The sequence below is a fragment of the Anoplophora glabripennis genome, unplaced genomic scaffold, assembly GCF_000390285.2.
Source record: "Anoplophora glabripennis isolate ALB-LARVAE unplaced genomic scaffold, Agla_2.0 scaffold339, whole genome shotgun sequence".
Taxonomy (NCBI): domain Eukaryota; kingdom Metazoa; phylum Arthropoda; class Insecta; order Coleoptera; family Cerambycidae; genus Anoplophora; species Anoplophora glabripennis.
In genome coordinates, this window is record NW_019416451.1 from 94,318 (window position 1) to 118,366 (window position 24,049).

Below are 24,049 nucleotides of genomic sequence, written 5' to 3' on the forward strand. Positions count from 1 at the left end.
AAAGCAAGAGAATCATTAATTCCATCGAAAAGTGAAGCCGTATACCAAAAAGAATACAAGATATATCTGGAGTGGCTGACACGGAATAATGTTATGCCAAAAGATAAAAAAAACATAAAACACACCACAGAAATGAGACAACCCCCAAATCCAAAAGCCAAAGGCTTGTGCGGAAGGGGGCTACACTTGAAAAAACGCGGACAGATGCCACTGAAACTGTATTACTGGCATATTTTCAAGAATTGGTAAGGAATATTCTACGTAATTCGGTAGATTTGGTAATAATTTTGTTTATTCGTTGCAGTCAGAAACGTATAGTCCGAATTCTTTATGGACTAAATGGTCAATGCTAAAATCGAAGGTGAATATACATGAGAAACGAGATATCGCCAAGTTCAATGAACTAGAGGCTTTTTTGAAACGGAAGAGTAAGAGTTATAAGCCGAAAAAGTCTGCTGTTTTATCTCCTAATGATGTTATCAGATTTCCAAAGAACGCTCCTAATGAAATTCATTTATTGCATAAGGTAATTTTTTCTTATTTTCCTTTTTGTGTGTATTTATTTCCTTTTTTTGTTTTAGGTGTTTTGATTATGGGTTATTTTGGAGGATGCAGAAGTCAGGAACTTTTGAATATGAAGATATCGGATATAGAGGACCGGGATTCCGTTATGGTAGTGAACGTACCGGAAAGTAAAACTGGTGTATCGAAGAAATTTACAATTGTGGATGAAAAAGAGTTCTCTGCTTTGCCTTTATTAAGACTTTATATGTCTTTGCGTCCTAAAGGTATTGAACGATTTTTTTTGCGCTTCCGTCAAAATAAATGTACATCTCAGCCAATTGGAAAAAAACATGTTTGGGAAAATTCCCATCAAAATCGCAATGTATTTAGGATTGCCAAACCCATCTTCCTATACGGGACATTGCCTTCGTCGCACTTCTGCTACTGCTCTAGCTAATGCAGGAGCAACTATGACTAACTTAAAAAGACACGGAGGTTGGAAAAGTTCCACGGTGGCGGAGGGGTATCTGGAGGATAGCATCGAATTGAGAAATAAAACGGCGCGTATGTTGTCTACTTTGCCATTAGAAGAGGCAGGTACCTCGACTGTAGTGGACAGAAGCTCCAGTCATACAAAAGAAGAAATTGTTTCCAGTGGCGGTAGTAATTTTCAGGGAACATTTCAAAATTGTACATTTATTATTTGTAATGACGCAAATAAATAAAATATGGTTCAGTTTTCATTTCATAAATATATACACATATATGTATATTAGCATTTTTTATTTTATTTTTACTTGTGAAAGGTAGAGTGAATTATAGAATCTATAATGTCCCAAGGGAGTTATGACTCTCTTTATTGATAGCGTAACTATGACGATATAAGCTTATAATATCCCGGTCAGAAATAAAATATATTTTTGTGGGATTGAACCAATATTAGTTCTTAATTAAATTACAATATTCCACCATTATATATATTATGAATGTTATTGGCATAACATTATTTAAAGTCATTATGCCAATATTATGTAAAACACAAGAGGCCAATATAACGCCTTTAAATATTATTTAAATTCATTGTGCCAACATCGTGTAAATACAAGGGGCCATTATAGGGTAGGAAGGCTTAAGAGTACGCGACCCTTAAGAGTACGCATTTGTCTTTTTCAAGAGTTGGCAAGACTTACAAAGGGAGTTAACATAGTATTTAGATTGTCATGTGTGCGGTAGTTGCTGGTTAGAATTAGAAGTCGGTGCGCGTACGCCTTCTGAAGTTATAACACAAAGTTCGTTTTTAGTCAAAATATTATAATATTTTCAATTTAATTGGTAAGCTGTTACAATTACATAGTATGTATGACCTCTATTTTTATTTTTCAGTATAAAAACATATCTAATATAACATATAATGTAACATCAGCATTCCTGTCGCATCATCTTATTCCAGAAACGAAGATGCATATAATTTATTCTTATTTAAAGCATCTCCGCTAGATTACATGTACAATATTGTTTTTGCTTTGTTCTTGTCAACTTACGTTGGTGCTAATAAAAACTTATAAACATCCAGACCTATAATTTTATTGGCGCAGTCGGTAGGACCGTAGTGCCTTTTGGATCCAGTTTTGAATTTTCAAAAATCCAGTCCAGGAGGTTTCTTTGTCAGCAGTTCAACTACGATACAATTTTAAGAGGTCTTTTTGGCACCATTCGAAGAAATTTATTGGGCAGAACTACTAGTGGTTGGTTAACTAGTCTCAACAGCTGTAAGTACCAGATTTGCAAATTCTTACTGTTCGCTTATTTCTCAAAGTGAACTGACAAGTTTAACTCTCAGAAAAGCGTATAATTTAGAAAATTTGATTCAAATTGCAGTCTAATTAATAGACCGGCTTTGAAAACATTTTTCGGTTAGAGATTTCAATTTAATCTTGCAACGACTACTTAGCTAGTCAGGCGGTTAGAAAGAAATTTAGTATAGGAATTTTTATTTCAATTTAACTTTGCATCGACTACTTAGTTAGCTGAGCGGTTAGAAAGAAATTTAGTGTAAGAATTTTTCTTTTATTTTTTCATACTATCTCGACTCGCCTATACAGGGTGTGAGCAAGAAAGATAGTCCGAAAAATAAAATATTTGGTTTAAAATTTGTTTGTTTTCTTTCATACTATCTCGACTCGCCTATACAGGGTGTGAGCAAGAAAGATGATAGTCCGAAAGATAAAATAATTTAATAATTTAGTCAAAATGACACAATCAACTTCGGCAAGTCCCCTTAATTTGGATACATTAGATAAGTTAACTAAACTTATACCAGTATTTACAGGAAGATATATAGAACTTCCGGATTTTTTGCAAAACTGAAAATTTAATTCATTTCCTTAGTACTGACGACCCCAGACACCAAACAATCATACTTGCATCCATTAAAACTAAGATACAAGGTAATGCACGCGAGTCATTGCTAGATAGGCCTGATATTAAAACATGGCCAGAAATTGGAAATTTCTTTAAAGAAAATTTTTCTGATAACAAATCTTTAGAGACTTTGGAACTCGAACTTCAATATACGAGCTTAGCCCCAGGTGAAGATATTCATTCATTTGGTCAAAAATTAATAGCCCTTGAGGCTAGAATTATAAATAAAGTGCAACAAAATTTCTTATCAGTCAATGAAAAAACCGGACGAATTTCATTTTTTTCAACGCAAGCTTTTAACATTTTCAAATTAAATTTACCTTATCATTATGAACAACTTATTACGGCAAGACAAGACATTCGTACCATAGAACAAGCAGTCAGCTTTATAGAAGACGAAATTAAATACGATAATTACAAACGACTTATATTCCAAAATAGACATACTAGGAAACCCCCACAAAAAACACAAATTAAACCACTTCGTCCCAGCCCACAATTTCAACAAAATTATTCACCGCTCGCAACAATTTCAATCACAGCTATCTAATAATCCTCGACAATTCCCATCACAACCCGTTAATTTGCCTCCATCGCGACGTGTAACATACAACTTCCCGACAAATCAAAAAGTTTTTGTAAAACTCCCAAGAAACAAATATTCATAAAGCTCATTTTCCCCAGGATCCAATAGTAGTCCTGAATAATGTCGAAAATAATAAACTCCCTTTCATCCAAATTCAAAACCCACCTATTCGACTTCTTTTAGATACAGGATGTGGAAAAAATATCATGAAACCTTCTATAATTTCAAAATTTTATCCAGGCTGTACTTATCCTAAAACCAATACCATCGCTACCTGCACTGGTTCCCAAAATTCTTATTTCTCAGCAAATATTCCAATCTTTGACGAATTCAATTCAGATTATAACAAGGAAATAATTTTATTTAATTTCAGTAAAGATTTTGACGGACTTATAGGTTTCGAAACACTTCAACATCTAAGTTTAATCATTGACCCGACGAATTTAACTATCAAACCAAAATTGTATCATCCCTCTTCAAATACAAAGACACAATAAGCCTGTAAAAATCGAAGCTCATTCTATCCATATTGTAGAATTCCCTGTTGACATCCTATCCGGAGATATTTTTATACAAGGCCAATACACTACACATCTTTGTATTCCCGACTGTGTAACTCACGCAAAAAACGGACTAGCAAAAGTTGAAGTATATAATATCACGAATGAAGACCAATCTATCATTCTTGACCAAACTTTACCCGCAGATCCATTAGATGAATATTTCACCCAATCATTAGAAATTAAAAATAAGACGGAAATCCCATTAAACCACATCAATCAAAATTCGAGAGACGTGACAACGCTGCTTAGAACAGAACATTTAAATTCCGAAGAAAAATTCCACCTGTTTGAACTTTGTAAAAAGCATGAAAATTGTTTTTACTTTCCTGGCGATACTTTAACTTTTACCAATCAAGTAAAACACGAGATTAAGACTTTCGACGAAAAACCTGTCCATACAAAAAGTTATCGGTATCCTCGTATACACCAAGAAGAAGTCCAACGACAAATTAATGAAATGTTACAAAAATTATTCGGCCGTCTAAATCCCCTTTTAGTTCTCCTATTTGGATTGTCCCAAAAAACATTGACGCTACAAACAAACAAAAATGGCGACTAGTAGTAGACTATAGAAAAGTTAACAACACAAAAACTGACAGATATCCTTTACCCAACATTAGTGACATTCTTGACAAACTTGGAAGATGCCAATATTTCACTACCCTTGACTTAGCGAGCGGATTCCACCAAATAGAGATGCACGAAAACTCTATAGAAAAAACTGCATTTAATACGGAAAACGGGCATTACGAATATGTACGAATGCCCTTCGGGTTAAAAAATGCACCTGCGACATTTCAACGAGTAATGGACAACGTCCTCAAACACCTTCAGCATAAAATTTGTTTTGTCTATATGGACGATATCATTATTTTTAGTACTTCCCTTCAAGAATATATTCAAAATTTAGAACTTGTGTTTAAGACGCTAGCTGAAGCAAATCTAAAAATACAACTAGATAAATCTGAGTTTCTTTGCAAACAAGTAGAATTTTTAGGACACGTAATCGCCCCAGAAGGTATTAGACCTAACCCAAAGAAAATAGAAGCTATAAAAAAATTTCCCTTGCCAAAAACCGTTAAAGAAATAAAATCTTTTTTAGGACTTTTAGGATTCTATAGAAAATTTATACCTAATTTCGCAATAGTAACAAAACCATTAACGTTAAGATTTAAAAAAATATTCAAAAATCGACTTTTCACAAGATTATTTAGATTGCTTTGAACTTTGTAAAAATTTACTTTGTAACGAACCCGTATTAGCCTATCCTGACTTTCATAAAACATTTACCCTTACTTGCGATGCATCCAACTTTGCCATTGGAAACGTATTAAGCCAAGACGGACAACCAATTTCTTACTATTCCAGAACTCTTAATCCCGCCGAGTGTAACTACTCGACAATCGAAAAAGAACTCTTATCAATCGTCAATTCTGTAAAATATTTTAGACCATACCTGTTTGGCACAAAATTTACTATCGAAACAGATCACCAACCCCTGCAGTGGTTGTGTAATTTAAAAGATCCTAACTCCAGACTCGTTGGAGACTTAAATTAGAGGAATTAACACACTATTAAATATAAAAAGGTAAAACAAACCAAGCCGATCCCTTTTCTCGTATAAGACTGAATGCTATAGAAACTGACGATATGAATTCCATGATAGCCCAAATTGACGAATCAGACCCAGACTTAGACAATCTACTACAAATACCTCTCGAAGACTCAATGCCAACATGGCGGGCGATGTAGATGTTGAATCCGAGTCGCTCGATAAAAAGTGTAAAATTTGTAATGAAACAATTAGTAGAGGTGGTGTAAAATGTTCTACTGCAAAATGTAATGTGCTCCTTCATAGTAAATGTTTTGATTTAGTGGCAAAAGTGGTTTTTATTGAGAAAAAAACTTGGAAATGCAGAACGTGCAGCGAAAATCTTAGAGGTCAATGTTCTAATAGCAGCACGGAAGTAACCTTACTACAAAAGGAAAATGAGTGCCTAATTCGGGAAGCTGAGATGTCAAATAAGCGCATAAGTGATTTGGAATATATAGTTAACCTACAGAAATCGCTAGTGGATGCCATTAAATGTAAAGAAATAACTCCGAGTGGCGATAATGAAAAAGCAAGGTCGAGCAGTTCTTATAGCGATCAACTCAGAAAAACTGTAAACAAATCATCAGTATTAGTAATTAAATCGAACGACAAATCTATAGACAACAAGAGAATAGAAAAGGACATTAAATCAGCAATAAATCCCGGATCTATTAATATTAATGTCAAAAATACGAAATTAATAAGGAATGGTATATTAATAAACTGTGAAGATAAAAATTCTTGTGATAAATTAAAAAACAGTCTAGAAAACACAATTGGATTTAATTATGATATAAATGAACCTAAGAAACGTAATCCTCGTATATCAGTGCATAACATTAAAGCAGGAGACTTAGAAAGTGGTGAGTTTATAAAGACTATTGTTCTGGACAATAACTTGTCAGCAGGAGATGAAGATATAAAGTTTATTGTTAAACTAAAATATAAATCTGTTTATAATGTTGTTCTCGAAGTCGTACCTAGGCTATTCAAATGTATTTTGGCAAAGGGATATTTATATATAGGTTGGGAAAAGCATAATGTAAGGGAGCATCTGAATTTGCCGCGTTGTTTTAAATGTTGTCAGTTTGGACATTTAAAAAAAGATTGTAGAAGCTCACAGATCATATGTCGTAAGTGTTCGGGGACGCATGATATTACAGACTGTAATTCCGACNGTGCATCTTTTATTTACAATGCGGTTAAAATTTATAATAATATAAGAGACGATGTAAAATTATGTTCAGTAGTCAAATTTCGTAAGAAGGTCAAGGCTGAACTCCTATCTCAACAAACAGTTTAACTGTTTTTGTTTCTTTTTCTTTTATTTCCTGGCGATTGATCATTTGAATTTTGTTTTTTTTTTCTTTTTTTATACGCTTGACTTCACCATTAAATTAAATTAAATTTTGTTGTATTGTAATTTAAGTATACATGTACCTGTACTAATATATGTTTTTTATTTTTAAGATGTAATGTAGAAATTGTAGCTGTGTTGATGTAACTGTTCTTCTAAAAGGTTGAGTAGATTAGCCACGGCTAGACTCCGCCTTTAGGAAATGTATTTGTACCTGCTTATGTACACATTTTCTAATAAAGACTTTTATTATTATTATTATTATTAAGACATCCTGAATGACACCAATCGCGAAGTATACGAATCCCTATTAAAAGACTTCGAGCAAATAGCCGAAGATGACTCTCAAACTATCCATACTTCTCAATCTAATCCCATTCTAGAAATCAAGTGTACGGACAATGTTTTAAATCTTTTTAATCATCAATTTTTAATATCAGAAAATGAATCAAATAAATTAAATACGCATCATTGCGAAAAAACATTCCCTGGTAAAACTAGACATATTATTAAATTAATTAACAGACAATCAGACGACGAAATTTTCAAATTCTTACGACTCTTTATAAAAAATAATAATTCTACAGTACATGCACTTTTCTTTGATTCTCTTGAAATTGAAAAATTATTAGGACCCTACAAAGCAACCTTTCCCCCAAGTATAAATTTGTCATATGCAAAAAAAAAGAGTTGAAGATGTTCTTACTAAACAAGAACAACAAAAAATTAAATATAACCACACAGCAAAAACATACCACCGCGGAGTCACCGCAACTCATCAGACCCTTTTACGAAAATATTATTGGCCCCACATGTTCGATCATATTCGAGAATATATTTCTAAATGTCAAACATGCATTACTATGAAAACTGACCGTCATCCACCTAATCCAAAATTTCAACATACACATACTCCTTCCATTCCATTCGAACTCTGGAACATTGACACACTTTCAATCAATAATCAAAAATTTATTACCATTATTGACGTTTTCTCTAAATATGCACATGCCTATCCCGTTGATTCAGTAACCGGACTTAATGTCCAACGTAGTCTTTTAAAATTTATAGAAAGTCATGGTTACCCATATCGAATTTTAGTAGATTCCGGCGTAGAATTTAATAACATAATGATTAAAGATTTCTGTAATTTACACAAAATTTCTCTTCAATTCACATCCATACAAGGACATACTTCTAACGGAAACATCGAAAGATTCCACTCTACTTTACTCGATCTAGTACGCTGTATAAAAGTTGAACAACCAAACACACCCCTTGACTACTTAGTATCCCTAGCAGTAATATCCTATAATCATACGGTACATACGACGACCAAAGAAACCCCTATTAATATTACCCGCGGCGATAATAGACCTGACTCTTTCGACATAAACGAACAGATTATAACATCTGACTACATCGAAAAACACAGACATATTATGAAGACCATGCACGACCAAATAAAACAAAATATTGAAACAAAAAAGGACAAAACTATAACTAAATTAAACGAATCACGTAAAGAACCCGACACTTTCGAAACTGACGAAGACATATATATAAAAAATTCAAATCGTAACAAACTGACACCCCGGTATAAAAAAGAACTGACATCTAAAGACTTAGGTCCTACAGTTGAAATATTTAAACGATCAGGACATCAAGGTGATAAATATCACAAAGCCTTTATAAAACGCAAACCTAAACAGAAGAAAAAGATTAATAATCCTCCTTCCGTTCCAGGAAATGAACCTCCAAGGGAAGACTCTGACTCTTCTAGCGACAACATTCCTCTTAGTCAACTCTTTAAAAATCCACAACCTAGAAAATCCCCTCCTGATAAATCAACTAAGTAAAGAAACTCGTATTATATCCCATTCACATGATTTCATCCAAGTCATTGACTTAACTAAAATCAAAGACCAAACGACTCGACTCCTTTCCGACTTAAGCTCTTCATGTTGTAACTTATCACAGATCAAACAGTTCTTAGTTTACATTCAAACAAAACTTGAGAATTTAGAAAACCCAAAAATTAGACAAAAACGTGGACTTATTAATATCGTAGGCTCGTTACATAAATATATTTTCGGAACCTTAGATAATGACGATTTAGAAACTATCAATTCAAAATTTAATACTCTTCTACAAAACCAAAATAAAATAAAAATACAGTTGGATCTCCAAAGTTCTATATTAATCGACTTAAATAATAAATTAAATAATTCATTTTCTAAAATTGACAAAAATTTCAAAGTGATCTCACATACAATAGAAAAAATGAAAAACGATGTCGAATGTGTCAAAATTCAAATAAACTTGCACGATACGTTTACTCAAATAGATGATATACTCTCAAATTTAGAAACAGCAACAAATCTTGCTCAACTTAATATTATCCACAATTTCTTTCTACCTTTAAAAAATGTCAAACCTATATTAAACCAACTCTACGCTATGTATGATCGAAAAGAGATAATTGATCTCACTAACCTACATTCTTACTATAACTTATTTTTAATCTCGGTAGACATCCTTGAATACATGATTGTATTCCTATCCCGATTAATGGTCAGACCGTTATTCCTACTCAACCTTACCTACATGTAAATCTGGATACGCAACAACATATATGGACCACCCAACCATGCCCATCCATAGAGTAGTACAATTTATGCAGAGGAACTTTCAGACTCCAACAAGATCAGTGTTTCCTGCCCCTGATCCAAAATAAACCGCACCAGTGCTCATCGATCAAAGTTGAACTACAAACAACGTTGCTGGAACAACTTAGGAATAATTTAATCCTAATCATTCCCCAACAAAAGGAGTTAATCCGTGAACAGTGCCACGTCAAATAAACTTATACTATCGATAAACCATCCCTTGTGACGATAGACTCATGTGATGTGATCATTAAAGACAGCCGATTTTTTCCTAAAAGTGACTTTATCAAACAGACTCAAATCAACTTACCGACGATACACCTGGAACCGTCCAATGGACCTACAATCCATCTTCAAGAAATAGAAATCCAAGACTTCCAACAATTACAACGTTTAACAAAAAGTTTGAAACCCGTATATCTTAATGACTTTGAGAATATGAAAACCAAAAATGTTGTTTCTTATGTTCTGTTTATTGTTATTATAATTGTAATTTGTATCATATTGTTATACTGTCGGTTTTTCCATCAGAAAAAACGAAATTGCTGTCAAAGGAATTCCACAGCTCCTTCTACAGCTATAGAAATTCCACTTAATGAGGGAGGTGTAATATAAAGCCCCTGTATGACCTCTATTTTTATTTTTCAGTATAAGACATATCTAATATAACATATAATGTAACATCAGCATTCCTGTCGCATCATCTTATTCCAGAAATGCTGATGCATATAATTTATTCCTATTTAAAGCCTCTCGGTTATATTTCCTGTACAATATAGTTTTTGCTTTGTTCTTGTCAACTTACGTTGGTGCTAATAAAAACTTATAAACATCCAGACCTATAATTTTATTTAGTAGTCTTAATTGTAATCCGGATGATGATTTTAACACAATTCATTCTCCGTTACAACCTTCAGATTAAGATATAAACAATTCAGATAAAGATATTTTTTGTCAAATATCTTCATTGAATGTTAATAATACGTTTAATAGGTTACACACAGACGCCTACATAATGATAATCCAGAATTTAGTTTAGGGGATCGTTTACATGTTTGGGCACTAAAGGAAAAAATAAACCATAAGCAATTAGATTCTCTTCTTATAATTTTAAATCAATTTGATTGTAAATTACCGTTGTCTTCAAGAACACTTTTAAATAGTCTACGTTTATCTAAAACTAAAAAAATGAAAACTTGTCGAGGTGAAGAGGGCCTGTATTATTATTTTGGTATTGAGAGTTGCTTAAAAGCGCAGTTTAAAAATGGCTTAGATCAAATTTTTGACCAAAATGATTCTATAAAACTTCTTTTTAGTGTTGATGGTATCCCTCTACATAAAAGTACTTGTATGCAAATTATGGAAATAGCAAACCTCAATCTTGTGATGAGTTTCTTTCAGAATTTATTAATGAAATAAATGACTTAACGAGCAATGGATTTCACTATAAATCTAATGTAAGTTTTATAGTCCTGCTTGAAAGTTTTGTGTGTGACGCTCCGACTAGGGCGTATTTAAAAAAAATTAAGGGACATACAGGTTTTAATGGATGTGAAAAATGTGTAGTAGAGGTGAAAGAATGGATCATAAAATGGTTTATGCAGATACAAATTGTGAACACCGAACTGATGACACTTTTGCAAGTCAAACTGACGATCTGCATCATATAGGATTGTCACCTTTATTGAACATTTCTAACTTTGGCTTGGTTACTGGTTTCAATTTAGATTATATGCATATGGGCGTTATGAAAAGATTATTGACTTTAGGATAAATAAAGGCTGTACCATGGCCGTCTTCAACTAACGAAAACGGCCGTGGCTGTACTCTCAAGCCAAATTATAAACTATCTGCATCACAGCGAAATATTGTTTCAAATCGTTTAAATAAGTTGCCGTTCTTCATTCCTAATGATTTTAATCGAAATCCTAGAAAACTTGATGAGTTTGAAAGGTTTAAAGCTACATAATTTCGATTAATTATGTTATATATTGGCCCCATAATTTTTAAAAATTTGTTAAACCCTGATCAATACAGACATTTTTGATGAGAATATTATGTTCTCCCAATGCAAAACTAGAAGAGAAAGAATTCGCTTTTGATTTAATGAAAAAGTTTACAGGCTTTATTATATGGCCCAGAAGAAGTTATTTATAATATTCATTCCGTTATGCATATGGCTGAAGAGACATTAACAAAATCAGAAAGTTTACATGAGCTCAGTTGCTTTGCATTTGAGAATTTCTTAGGGCAGTTGAAAAATTTGCTGCGTTGTTCATATAAACCAATCAAACAAATAATAAAAATGATGCATGTAATAAGTCAGATAAAGGATGGGACTGTATACAGGGAAGCATTATTAGCCAAACCAGTTTATTTTAATGGCATAATAAAAAAATTGTACTATAAATTTACTTGCATAGATGTTACACGTGAAAATGATTGTTATGTTAACAAAAAAAAAAAAAAACGAATGCTTAAAATTACCCGTTTAAAAAAAAGTGATAATGTTTTAAAATTATTTGGGACTATGTTTCAGAGAGTTAACCCCTTTTATGAACGTCCGTTGTCATCTGAATAAGTTAATATCTTTAGAGTTAGTATGTTGACAACTAGAGAATTTCATTGCTATATTGATGATATATGTTCCAAATGCATGCTTTTACAACACAAAAATGATGAATTTATTGCTATTGGAATTTTGCATGATGGATAATATTTATAATGTTAAGTCTATAAGTCAGGTAGTGGTGAAATTTATTCTACTTGACATTATTTGTTGTTTTAATTTAAAAAAACATGTTTTTAGTCTTTTTTAAAAATAAACTTAAATTATCTTGTTGTAACGGAGATTGTAATCAAATTTCAGAGACCTAAACAAGTTAGAATTTCAACTTTATTTGCTGTAGTTAAACCACCTGTCCGGGAAAAGTTAAATAAAGGTAAATATTTGCATTCTCCAGTTATCAGTGTTTTTTGCTTTTTGAGTATCACTTTTACATTGAATGACTTTATACAGTTTTTCTTTGTTTTAGTAAAATGTTAAGTTGGGACGTCATCTTTTGGAGTGATTGTGTGGATTATGTACCCTCATCCTGGGGTAATGATAGAAAAACCACTTATGTATGGCCAGCTCATGTTATAAGCACAACCAAGATTAAGCAAATGATTAAAGCTTGCCAAGAGCCCACCGTTAAAGGATTGTGGAAAGAATGCAACGCAACTTTCAAAAAAAACAGTTACAAATATAGAAGAAGCAGAATCAATTTGCAAAAGATTACAGTATGATTCTTCACTATCAGACACAGATATTGAAGAAACTAATATGCCAACTACGAGTTTTTCCCAAAGTACATTAGATAAAAATGTAAACATTTTAGGTATTTATGTCAGTTTCTTTTATATATTTTTTTAACCAAGATATTTTTTGTTTCAAGATAAAGGTCTTCAAAAAATCATGGAATCATTCGAAGAAATAAAACAAAACCAAAAAATTTTGAAAAAAGAAATCATCAGTATAAAATGTCTTTTAGAGAAACTCATAGCTGGTGACCCCAAACTAAATTCGACGGCAGGAACTCCATTGCAATCCCAAGAAGATGTTGATAACATAGAAAACAAAATAGGAGAATTAAATAATTTAAAGCAATTGGTAAGCAGATTCATTTTTTACAAATTATATATGTAAAATAATAAAATTGTATGTTGATCTGACTTAAATAAACTTAAGTAAATTTAAACTTAACTTTAAACTTTAAACTTTAAATTTAAACTTAAGTAAATTTTGCTACTCTTCATCTTTTGTTGAATTGAATTGTATTGACACATAAACAGATATTAGGTATAATTATTCCAACAAACCATGAAACATTTACTTGCTCAGTTAAATTTTTAATACAATTATTGTAGTTAACTTAATCAGTTGGACTAATATTTATTTATGATAGTTATAGTAATTGTGTTGCATAGAATATAATATTCACTGTTTCTTGTATGCTGCACTGTGCGGAAGGGGGCTACACTTGAAAAAACGCGGACAAACACCCATTATCCATCGACATTGCCAGTGCCGACACCGGGGATCGAACCCGGACCAGAGTAGGAAGCCTAGCCGAGAAATGCTTGCCACCGCACTCTCGACCGACTGCGCTACCGTGGCGCGTGGCACGTGATTGAATATCATTAGGGGTTATAGGTGACAACTACAAAAGTGTATGGGAGCTTCTTGACGAACGATTCTAGAATAAAGCGCTAATGATTCACAACCATATTAAAAATTTGTTCGAAATACCGAACTTAAAGAAGGAATCTTTTACAGAGTTGCGTCAGTTATTTGATAACTTCAATAAAAGACTAAGAGCTCTTGAATCTTTGGGAGAAGAAGTAAAATACTGGGATAGATTAATACTATATCTGTTAATGGAAAAATTTGATCCTATTACAAAAGGGGACTGGGAACAGTTTTTGTGTGAAGATGAATTGCGTACGTGGAAAGATATGCATAAATTTTTAAAAGGTAAATGTGTTGTTTTAGACAAATTGAGCAAAATTAACATTGAAGATAATAAAGATAATAAACAAGATTTTAAAAGAAAACTTAATAGTAGTAGCAGCTTTCTTGCAAATCAGTCAAATAATAATAAACAATTAAAATGTAATATTTGCAGTGGAACACATACCGTACATAATTGTCAAACATTTTTACAATTATCAATTAGTGATAAAATTAAAGAACTAAAAACTAGACATTTATGCTTAAATTGCTTTAATCAAGGACATCCTTCGTGGAAATGTAAATTGTCTAAATGCGCGAAATGTAATAAGCCACATAACACGTTCATTCATATCGAAAATTATGGGTTTGCTAATACGTCCGATACAAAAGAAAATTCAAATTCTGAAAATATAAATGTAGGATCATCCAATTCAGATAATTCCGTAAATTCTAATCAAGCAAATCAAAATAATAATGTGACTTTGTTCGCGAAGAATGGTGTAAGTCCGAAAGATTATTTATTTTATGTCCGAAAGATTATTTAAGAAATTAAATCTGCCTGAAATTAGTACGGAACATTCGGTTGAGGGTATTTCCAATACTACAATAAAATTAAACCGTAAGACCAGTGTTACACTAAATTCGAGATTTAATAACTACAGTAAAAATATAAATTGTTTGATACTTCCGAAAATTACTAAAACAAATTTACCAACATATTCGTATCATAAAAATCTATTAAATATTCCAAATTCGGTGAAAAATAATTTAGGAGATCCGTATTTCAATAATTCAGATGAACTGGATTTACTGTTAGGAGCCACCCTATATTGGAATACAGTAAAAAATGACGTAATAAAGTTAGGCAACAACCTACCAACACTTCAAAATACTGCATTTTGTTGGATAGTAGGAGGGTTTTTACCATTTCCGCAAAATAATTATACTGGTTTAACTATATCTACGTGCAATTTAATTAAACATTCTAAAAGGGATGAATCAATTAACAATGAAGTTTCCAAATTTTGGGTAATAGAAGTCACTAATAAAAAGACTTGAATCTTGTTCGATGCAGAAAAGTACTGTGAATTGCATTTCAAAAATACTATTGTGCGTGATAACTTCGGGACATTTATGGTGAATATTCCATTTAAGGATTCTGTAATACATTTAGGTAATTCCAGGTACATGGCTCTAAGAAGATTTAATGCCTTAGAAACAAAATTAAAAATTAATCCAAATTTACGTGATGACTACGTCAAATTTATTAATGAATACATTCAATTAGGCCATATGACAGAAATTACGGATAACGAAAATTTAAATAAAGGGTATTTTTTACCACACCATGCAATAATAAAAAATAGCAGCATTAGTACGCGATGCAGAGTGGTATTCGACGGGTCAGCAAGGACTGATTCTGGATTATCGCTTAATAGTGTCCAATTTACAGGTCCGGCATTGCAAAATGACATATTCTCAATCCTAATAAATTTTCGTCAATATAACTTCGTGATGACAGCCGACATATCGAAAATGTACAGGCAAATTTTAATAGATAAATCGCAGAGAGATTATCAGAAAATATTGTGGAGAAATAATCCCGATGAGAAATTAAAATGCTATGAGTTAAACACGGTGACCTACGGTACCGCGTCCGCTCCCTTCTTAGCGGTGCGCACTATTTTAGAGTTAGCCTTTTCAAAATAAAATTAACTATCCAAAGGCAAGTAAAATAATAGAAACTTCGTTTTATGTAGATGATTTGTTAACTGGAGCCAATAGTCTTGAAGAATTAGTCAGGTTACAAGGCGAAATATCCGAAATATTAGCCGGGGCTGGTTTTCCACTAAGGAAATGGCTAAGTAATAATCAGTTAGCATTAGAAAAATTTAAAATAGATTCTAATTTACATGCAAGTATTTTAGAAATAGGTAGCGAAGAAAATAACAAGACCTTAGGTATTTTCTGGAATTCTACTCAAGATATTGTTCAGTATTCAATAGGGAAATTTGATAGTAATATATCTGCCATTAGTAAAAGAAAAATTCTTTCGATCGTGTGTCAAATTTATGATCCGTTAGGACTATTAGGTCCAATAATAATCAACGCAAAATTAATAATACAACAGTTATGGAAGTTAACTATTTCATGGGATGACAATGTTCCCCAAAATATTTTAAATAAATGGTTAGAGTTTCAAAACGGTTTAAAACATATTAACAATTTAAAGTTACCCCGACATTGTATTTTGTCACAGTATGTCACAATCCAACTGCATGGATTTGCGGATTCATCAGAAAAGGCGTACGGCGCATGTCTATACATCCGATGTGAATCGTCAGATGGAATTATTTCGTCATGTTTAGTTTGTGCGAAATCGCGGGTAGCCCCCATAAAACCAGTAACTTTGCCGCGCTTAGTGCTGTGCGCAGCTGTTTTGTTAGCAAATTTAACTAATAAAGTAATAAAATCATTTGAAATAAAATTTCACAAAATATATTTATGGACTGATTCTTCAGTAACATTAGCATGGCTAAAAGGAGATATCACTCGTTGGAAGACATTCGTTGCCAACAGGGTTAGTGAGATTATTTCCTTAACTAATATAAATAATTGGCATCATGTTATATCCGAAGAAAATCCAGCAGATTTATTATCGCGAGGCGTATCAGCGAGTATTTTATGTCATTCACAGTTATGGTGGCATGGACCTGAGTGGCTTTGGCGACCAGTAGCAGATTGGAATTTTAGTAAAATAAATTTAGAATACATTCCGGAACAAAAAATTGAATCTACAGCTTTGATATCAATAAATGATTTTAATATATTCCGACAATTAATTACAAACTATTCTTCATTAAATAAATTAGTACGAATTGTCAGTTACGTAAATCGATTCAAAAATCATTGTAAAAAATTAAAAAACTACTGTCAAAAGTCAATTACTCCAGAAGAATTTGACAACTCATTAATGTTTCTAATAAAAATTACGCAAATGGAATGTTTTCCTCAGGAATACAACCATTTAATGCAAAATAAACCAATCAATAAAAAAAGTAAACTTCTGTGTGTAAATCCTTTTATGCATGATTCTTTAATAAGGGTTGGCGGAAGGCTTCAAAATTCAAAATTTAATTTTGACAAAAAACACTAACTTGTTCTACCAAAGAATCACAAATTAACCGAGTTAATAATTTCAAATGAACACCAAAGATTGTTACATTGCGGAGTACAAATGTTGATATCGTCGATTAGAGAAAAATTCTGGCCTCTGTCGGCAAGAAGCTCATGCAAAAAAATTGTTAGAAAATGTATTTCTTGTTTCCGAGCAAAACCTCGAGACACCTCTTATTTAATGGGTAACCTCCCAAACTTTCGGGTTAATGAATGTTTTCCATTCAATAATATTGGTATTGATTATGGAGGACCTTTTCTCTTAAAAGATAGAAAATTGAGGGGTGCAAAATTAATAAAAGGATACATTTGTCTTATGATATGTATGAGTACAAAGGCTATCCACTTGGAGGTAGTAACAGACCTAACTACGTCTGCATTCATAGCAGCACTAAAAAGATTTATTTCTCGTAGAGGTCGCCCTTCTAATATTTTCTCTGATAATGGTTTGACTTTTGTCGGCGCTAATAACGAAATAAAAGAACTTTACAACTTTCTAAAAACAGAAAATACTAATATTTGTAATAAATTAAATGAAGAAAAAATTACTTGGCATTTCACACCTGCCCGATCCCCTTCGTTTGGTGGTATCTGGGAAGCAGGTATCAAAAGTTCAAAATACCATTTGAAAAGGGTTTTAGGCACTTCTAACCTAACTTATGAAGATTTTTATACTATTTTGTATCAAATATCAAATCAAACTCCACTATTCAGTGATCCCGAGGATATGACAGCTCACACCCCCGCACACTTCCTAATTGGGAGACCAGTTACCTCCTTACCCGAGAAAAATCTTATGAGCGTTCCCGAAAATCGCCTCAATCAGTATCAACGAATCCAAGCTATGTTGCAACAGTTTTGGAACCGCTGGAACAAAGATTATCTAAACGAACTTCAAACCCGCACCAAATGGAGATTGAACACCGAAAATCTCAAAATTGGAGATTTGGTTTTAGTCAAACGAGACAACACGTCACCCTTCCAGTGGCCATTAGGACGAGTCATCACCCTGCATCCTGGTCCAGACGGCATCCTGCGAGTTATGACTGTGAAAGTGAAAAGTGAGCTGTTAAAGCGTGCTGTGTCGCAATTGTGTTCACTCCCGTTGGAGAACTAATTACAACAACCAATCATTAACTTTGTTGGTACGAATTAATATTTTATTTTATTGTTTTGTCTAAACCTGTTGAAAGCATGGCTTTCAAGGCCGGCGGAATGTTAAGAATTTAATCTAGTTATTTTAGTTTGGTCGCCGCCCTGCTGGCCGCACTGTTTCCACTAGGGACATTTCACCTACCGCTCGCACGGAGCGGGCCTCTGAACCAATGAGAATTGGGGAGAGAGAGAGAGTACAGCTGTTTTGTGTGTACGTGACGATGTAGTAAGTAGTGAATAAAACGTTAAAAAACAAATCAGTGTATTAATAATTAACTAGCCGTCATAAGGGTATGTGCTAGACAAGAGTTATAACAGTTCCAAGACCTAATGTGATAGGCAGGTATAATGCAGCAATGGGGGGAACCGATCTGATGGACGAAAACATTGGGAGGTATCGCGTTGGTATACGTTCTGAGAAGTGGTGGTGGCCAATATTCAGCTGGCTCTTGGATGTGTCTATTCAAAACGCATGGGTCCTTTATAAGAAGTCTGGCAAGCCTATAACTGAACTTCAGTTTAGAAGTATGGTACAGAGTCAAAGGGTGCCGGGAGATTAGCTACATCACTCTCCTCTGGACAAAGGAGTAGAATTAGTGACGATATTAGATATGATAAAATAAATCACTTGCTTGTTTACATACCAAATAATAAAAGAAGACGATGTGCTATGGAGTTATGTAATAGGGGAAAGTGTTCCACAATCAGACATGTTACACAATCAGACAAAGCCTGTAACTTTAAAATAACCGCCAAGGAATCGATGTTTTTCGTACGGATAGTAGGGCTACACGCATAGATTTGATAAACAAAGTTTGAATGGCGTTTTGTTAAATTTGTGCATTTTTTTATAAAAAATTGTTTTCTAGGTAAGTTCTTTATATCCATAATATAATATTATATGCTCTAATATTTGTTTTGAAATTAGTAATTAACCAACAACCGTTTAACCAATTAAACAACCTGTTAATCAGTTTTTGGGCTATTTTGTCGACATTTTGTGAGCGACTTAACTTTTGTAGGTTATGTATGAAATTCACAGTTGAATTTAATTTTCTATGGGGGCTAATGTTCCACCTCCAGACAGCATGCTAATTCCACAATCGGACACTGTCTGACTGTGGAACACAATAAGTGTCTCTAAAAAAGAGATTATTTTTTTGTAGTAATTTAATTTATATTCCAGAAAATATGGCTCGCGGACGGAAAAAAGGCGTTAAAGGCCAATTTGACGAACAATCTATGAGAGCTGCTGTTAAAGCAGTTACCGACGAAAAGATATCTCTAAGACAAGCGGCTGAAAGATACAATTTGAAATTTCAAACTGTTTACGAATATGTAAAAAGGCAAAAACAGAATCCGACCGAGGAGATTAGAATGGCTCCGAATTACGCGTGTAGAAAAATTTTTTCTGAACAAGAAGAAAATGCCCTAGCCGATTACGCATTAACCTGCTCAAAAATGTGTTACGGGCAAACGGTTGTTAATATAAGAAAACTGGCTTATGAAATGGCAACCATTAATAATTGTAAAATTCTGGAGAATTGGCAAAAAACCAAGGAAGCTGGACGCGAGTGGTTTCTAGGATTTATGTCCAGACATAAAGAATTAAGTCTTCGTAAGCCAGAAGGATCTAGCCTATCAAGGGCTACTTCCTTTAACAAACACAATGTTGGATTTTTTTTCCACAATCTGGAAAAAGTTTATGAAAGGTATGGAAATTTTTCAAGCGGTACAAGAATTCATAATTTAGACGAAACGGCTACTACAACTGTCCAAAAACCAAAAAAAATTATTGCCCAAAAAGGAATCAAGCAGGTTTCTTCTTGCACAAGCGCCGAACGAGCTTTACTGGTAACTACGTGCTGTATTATATCAGCATCAGAGAATACAATACCACCAGTCATGGTTTTTCCACGAAAAAAGTTTAATCCTCGGATGACTTATGGAGCACCACTTGGTACTTTAGGATTGGTTTCAGATTCTGGATGGATGACTCGCGAATTGTTTCCAAGCGTTTTAAAGCACTTTATTAAACATACGTCCAGCACAAAAGAAAATCCTTCCCTCCTAATATTGGACAACCACGAGAGTCACCTAACTATAGAAGGAATAACTCTAGCCAAGGAAATTGGAGTGGTCATTTTAACCTTACCACCGCATACTTCCAACATGCTGCAGCCATTAGATGTCTCCGGTTTCTTTTCGTTCAAATCATTTTACAACACTGCCTTACAAACATGGCTTTTAGATCATCCTGGAATACCTGTTTCTATATTTGACATCGCTGGGTGTGTTACTTATGCGTTTGAAAAATCAATGACTCCAGTAAATATAAAATCCGGATTTCGAAAAACTGGAATTTATCCTTTCGATAAATTTATATTTACAGATGATGACTTTGCAATGAGTAGCGTGACTGATAGGAATGTGGATCAAAGCAATAAAGAACCCCAAGAAAGTATAAATCCAAATGAACCATCAACGTCAAGCGGCATTGAAGAACATAATACTTCGGAGAATGATTCCTTATCTTTAACACCAATAACTAACACTCCTAAACAAAATCGTATAAGTCCACAAGAATTTAAAGGATATCCAAAAGCTGAAGAACGAAAAACTAAAAGAAAGAAGAGAGAAAAGGCTAAAAGTATTATCGCCACGGACACTCCAGAAAAGATCGCCCTAGAAGCTAAACAGAAGGAGAGAGAAAGAAAGAAAGCTCTTCAGAAAAAAAATGCCGGAAAAAGAAAAGTATTGGATGAAGACTCGACAGATGAAGAAACTGAAAACGCGATTATGCTAATGACTGGAAATTCTGATGATGATATTGATTTTGTAGGTGAAAGCGATCCACCACCACTTCTAGACACTCTTAATAAAGAGCCAGAAGTTGGCGATTTTATTTTGGTGGAATTTATTGACAAAAAGAAAAAAATTTACTACATAGCTGAAGTATTAAGAAAAACTTATGAAGAATGTGAAGTTAAATTTCTAAGAAACTCGGTTAAGTATGACAACAGCTTCTTTTACCCCCAAATAGAAGACATTTCTTTAGTATGTTTAGAAAAAATTAAGATGGTGTTACCAAAGCCATCACACGTAGGAACAACACAGCGATAAAAATCATATTTTAAGTTTGAAATTTTTCAGGGTTAGAAGTTCGTTAAAAATTTTTTAAACTTTTGTCTTATTGTGGAAGATGCAGTGTCTGAATGTGGAACATGTATGTTCCACATTCAGACAGCTTTCCTCTTATTTTTGAACATATTTTTTTTGTATTAGTATGTGGCTAATGATTGGTGTGCTACCATAAAAAGTTTTGTTTAGCCTTATTTGTATTACTGCACACATTCCACTTTGTTCAATAAATTAAATAACATATTTAGCAAAATGCATTTTTTGCCTGATTGTGGAACACTTTCCCCTACTAGTGCCCGCACAATGTGCAAGAAATGCGACGTTGGACTATGTTTGACCTGTAATGTAGCCTTTCATAGCAAGTAACAGTTCCAGTTTCCATTTTATTCTTTATATGCCAACATGGTAATGTTGGCATATAAAGCCTACAGCTAGCGTTACATTTATGTAACACATTTTTTTTCATATAATGTGATAAATGGGCGATAACAACAGTTAAAAATTGTTTAATTAAACCAATAAGACTAAGAAATTCATACTAAAGCTGAAATAAGGAGAAAAAAATTAATTCGGGCTTTTAAGGATTAATCTAACCTTGGTTACTTTTTCTTTATGTAGTGATGTCAAACTATCGATAGTATATACCACAGAATAACAATCAAGTTGTTATTCTAAGGTATACACTATCGATAGTTTTCAAATTTACTATCATACTGTACAGTAAAGAATTAGACATTCCAAGGTGACGTCATGGCAATGTGGCGCTAGACGACACACATTTGTAAATGTCAATACATTGTTAAAGTCAAAATCACATGAAAATAACACTCATAAATACATTTGTGTCAACACTATATCAATGTCAACACTCTTATTTCAACCATTGAAAAAACATAAAAAAAAATATTTTTTCTATGGTGCCATCCATTGGAATACCTAATTTTTAATGATTAGTACGAGTTGTACACGATAGCAAGAATCGATTATTGTTTTAAAAAATATCGGTGTTTTTTATGGTCTATATAATTATCGAAACTATCGATTGCCCCATCCATAGTTTGGTTTTACTAAGTCTAGCCCTACTTTCATGACGATTCTGCCTCCGATAGGAACCTATATCATAACCTATGCTGTAATGTAGGGGAGGCTAATAGTAGTTGATACAGAAGATATTACATCTCATCGGGGGCAGTTTGGTCATGGAAGTACAGCTAGACCTTAAAATCTCAAAGAGAAGCTACTCCTAATTTACTCGTTACAAATCTTAAATTATATAGTATACAAAACAACAAGTAGTTTTCAATTTTTTATTAAATATTTTAGGTACTCCTTTTTTAAAATTAAAAATAATGAAAATGTCTAGATATATGATGGTATATCAATGGATGGATTAGTTTTAACTGCGCATTGATGTATGAACCTAATCTTGATTTATATAATCATGTTGAATATGTGTTAAGTATTTTTTTTCTTATATTGAGACTTCCATAAGATGTTCGATATATTTCGTAGCACATATTGCCTAAGATTGTTTTTTTTTAATCCATTTCGAATATGTGTTTGGTGAATGGTTTCAAATTTTTCGTTAAATGTTGCATTCCAAATTTTTCCAGGTTATTTTTCTTAAACTTTATAACTTAATAATAAAATTATTACTTAAAATTATTAATAACACCATACAAAATTTTGTTTTTAAAATGTGTTGGGACTGATTATTTTTATGTAAACAGTACATTTTACTTATGTAATTATTAATTATTATATAATTGTTTTAAAGTGGCAGTAAGGATTCGTTTCCCCAGTGCTACGGAAACGGAGATTATGAAAGAAATCGGAGTGGTCTTAGCATCGGCAGGAGACAGGGAAGGTGGACGAAAGAGCAGAGCTGTGCTGAATGTGTAGTTGTAGTAGCAATATATTATAGTTTATAAATATATTATACAGTATGTATTGTTTATATACAGGGTGTTTCAGGAGTAAGTGCTAAATTTTTAAATATGGATTAGTCTTCGAAAAATAAGAGAAAAAGTTCTTATGGACGTATGTCCTGAAATGCTTCATTAAGGAGTTACGGTCGTTCAAAAATGGCGGTCAAAATTGAGTTTTAAATTTTTTTCTTAAATTTGAAAATAGATAAAAACACGAATTTTTGTGCAGCTATTCTACTAATTAAGGTCCATCTAAAAGACATTTTTTTGTCGAAACATTTTTGTTATAAATGGATGAAATGAAGAACACCCTATACATTTTTTATCTAAACTTTTCGTTCATCAGGATGTCACTTATTCTAATATATGTATTTAATAAATTGATTAATTTAGAAACTTTTTCAACTCTTCTGTCTTTTTCATAAAATCAAGAGTTTTTCATTAAATTGGCAATGGCAA

General features: G+C 32.9%; 1 protein-coding gene across 1 annotated transcript; it reads left to right on the forward strand.

Annotated features, from left to right (window-relative positions):
* Window positions 1–216: 216 nt before the first annotated feature.
* Window positions 217–1,130, forward strand: LOC108908122. Its single transcript, XM_018712045.2, has 2 exons — window positions 217–245; window positions 305–1,130. Exon 2 carries the CDS (start codon window positions 347–349, stop codon window positions 959–961), a length of 615 nt encoding a protein of 204 aa, XP_018567561.1. The 5' UTR covers window positions 217–245; window positions 305–346; the 3' UTR covers window positions 962–1,130.
* Window positions 1,131–24,049: the final 22,919 nt, after the last annotated feature.